The sequence below is a fragment of the Primulina huaijiensis genome, chromosome 1 (assembly GCF_012295235.1).
Source record: "Primulina huaijiensis isolate GDHJ02 chromosome 1, ASM1229523v2, whole genome shotgun sequence".
In the NCBI taxonomy this organism is placed as follows: Eukaryota; Viridiplantae; Streptophyta; class Magnoliopsida; order Lamiales; family Gesneriaceae; genus Primulina; species Primulina huaijiensis.
Genome location: NC_133306.1, coordinates 8,280,349 through 8,282,647, shown reverse-complemented (window position 1 = coordinate 8,282,647; position 2,299 = coordinate 8,280,349). Strand labels below are relative to the sequence as shown.

The window sequence follows — 2,299 nt, the reverse complement described above, 5'->3', positions numbered from 1 at the left end:
GTGTTCTTGGCTATTAAATGAATGGAATTCATGAATATAAATTCAACCGAGAATAGTTATCGAGAAAATTAAGTGAAATCATTCATCTAGATATTTTCTCGCGTTGATATTTGCTAAATTCGGTGATTCGACTAATATTTATTTTCAATTAATTCGCTTTATGTAGACTAAACCTCTTATTGATTTTTCTAGATAAAGTTGTGACTATTTAAATTACAAGCACTGATATACTTTTATATATACACTACTCATAGGAACGATACTTTACTCTCTTATATTAAAACTTGACAATCGTGCGCTTGCGAGCGAAAAATATGCGACAGCTATTTGATCATCGAAACTTAAAACTAAAGTACACTTCTAAGAAGTTTATGAGTAGATTTTACAAATTTATTGCTCGTAGATATTATATGTTTTACGTTCGTATGAAATTAATTATTGTAAACCAATTAATAATCATTTTAAATATTTTACATTAAACTAGACAAAATATGTAATATAAATTTGTGGAGAAGCCCGAACAATGATTTTGAGTGGGTATAGGCCCAATAAACGGGACACTCGAACTCAAGATAGAGCCTGTGGATGGTTTGAGTTTGGCGGGTGGGGCTGATGAAGTTCTGTACATTCACAAGAACTGTCTCCTCCATTATACAACCCGTCCTCTCGTTTCGGCCCATTTCCTCCGCCGCCGTCTGCTCGAGACCGCGAATCCCCCTTTATCTCCGGCCACCCGTCTTCCATGAAAGTCTTAAAGAGCTGAAGAAGTGGCATAAATGGGCCAAAGAGCAGGCCTCCTCCGTTGGCTCTGCCTTCCTGGTTCTGGACAACGGCCCGGACTCTACCCTGCTCCACAGAGAACTCAACTGGCTCATACAAGACGCGTTTCAGCACCCCTCAGCTCTGAATTCCGACGAAAGTCACGATGACGCGGGTATGGTGTCGCTTAGGGTGTGTTTGGATGAAATTTACGAGCTATGGAGGCAGAGGATTGAGGGAAGACGCCCGTTTCAGTATGTGGTGGGCTGCGAGCATTGGAGGGATTTGATATTGAGTGTTGAAGAAGGGGTTTTGATACCCAGGCCTGAGACGGAGATTATCGTTGATTTGGTTGATGAAGCCGTGAAAGAGAATCGGGAGTTGGAGAATGGTTTGTGGGCTGATTTGGGTACTGGTAGCGGGGCTCTTGCAATTGGGATCGGCAGAGTTTTGGATGGTAGTGGAAGAGTTGTGGCTACTGATTTGAGCGATATTGCTGTTGCTGTGGCGTCATATAACGTGCAGAGGTATTGCTTGCAGGTTTGTCCTTCGTTTCGTTCTATTACAATGTTATCCTTATATAGTTATATTCCTGTTCTAGAAGCGCCATTAGAGTTCAGGCTTGGGTAGGGAGTGGATGATTGTGGATTCGGACTAGTAGGTTTTATTCTTTGAAGTTTATTGACCATCTTCAAGCTCTTGTTTAACAGGATAGTGTTGCTGTTAGGCGAGGATCTTGGTATGATCCCCTGAAGGTCGATGAAGGTAAATTGGCTGGGCTTGTTAGTAATCCACCGTACATTCCAAGTGCTGATATCGATGGGCTACAAGCTGAAGTTTCTAAACACGAACCGAGACTTGCTCTGGATGGGGGAGCAAATGGGATGAGTGACCTTCTCCACCTAATCGGTGGTGCTGCTTCGATGTTAAAGCCTGATGGATTCTTTGCATTTGAGGTATTGATTACTATCCTTCCTGATTCACACAAGATTCTTGAAACACTCGGAAAGAGTGTTTTTACACTTAAATCTTTAGCAGCTAAATTCATGATGCTGTGCTTCTTGTTTTGGTTCATTTGTCGCAGACGAATGGGGATATGCAGAGTGAATTTCTTCAGAATTACATGACCGCTGAGATGAAAGGAAGTTTTTGTAGGTTAAAAATTGTATCTGATTATGCTGGCATTAAAAGATTTGTGACTGGGTACAGAGCCAGATGAGTTATGAAAGCGCAAATTCTGTTCCAACTTCAACATTTGCAAAGTTGTTGGGTATGCTCCACATTTGTTAAGATAAAAGCTGATAAAATGCTCACATCGAATGACGCATTTAGGCAAAATTCTGGACAAAAATTCTCTCTTTCTTTCATTATGTGTCGCAGGCATGCCTAAATGTTTACCTAGCAAGTGAATGCTAGCCAAACCACATTAGTTTCACTTTCGCCACGGCAATAGGTCTGAAAAGATAGCTGATCATGTTTACGCTAAACAAAGCTAGGCCGATGGATATTTGGCCTCCAAGTAATCATTATTTCGAGAAAG

The 2,299-nt window shown here is 41.1% G+C and overlaps 1 protein-coding gene across 1 annotated transcript; it reads left to right on the top strand.

The window, feature by feature from the left end:
• The first annotated feature begins 574 nt into the window (after nt 1-574).
• Nucleotides 575-1,988, top strand: LOC140981174 (uncharacterized). Its single transcript, XM_073447480.1, has 3 exons — nt 575-1,299; nt 1,470-1,715; nt 1,844-1,988. Exons 1-3 carry the CDS (start codon nt 613-615, stop codon nt 1,976-1,978), a joined length of 1,068 nt encoding a protein of 355 aa, XP_073303581.1. The 5' UTR covers nt 575-612; the 3' UTR covers nt 1,979-1,988.
• The last annotated feature ends 311 nt before the right edge of the window (nt 1,989-2,299 follow it).

Excerpts from the sequence above, each read along its gene's own strand:
- LOC140981174 (XM_073447480.1), top strand. The coding sequence starts at position 613 with ATGAAGTTCTGTACATTCACAAGAACTGTCTCCTCCATTATACAACCC. Across the intron at positions 1,300-1,469 it reads TGCAGAGGTATTGCTTGCAG|GATAGTGTTGCTGTTAGGCG; the intron begins GTTTGTCCTTCG and ends CTTGTTTAACAG. Across the intron at positions 1,716-1,843 it reads ATGGATTCTTTGCATTTGAG|ACGAATGGGGATATGCAGAG; the intron begins GTATTGATTACT and ends CATTTGTCGCAG.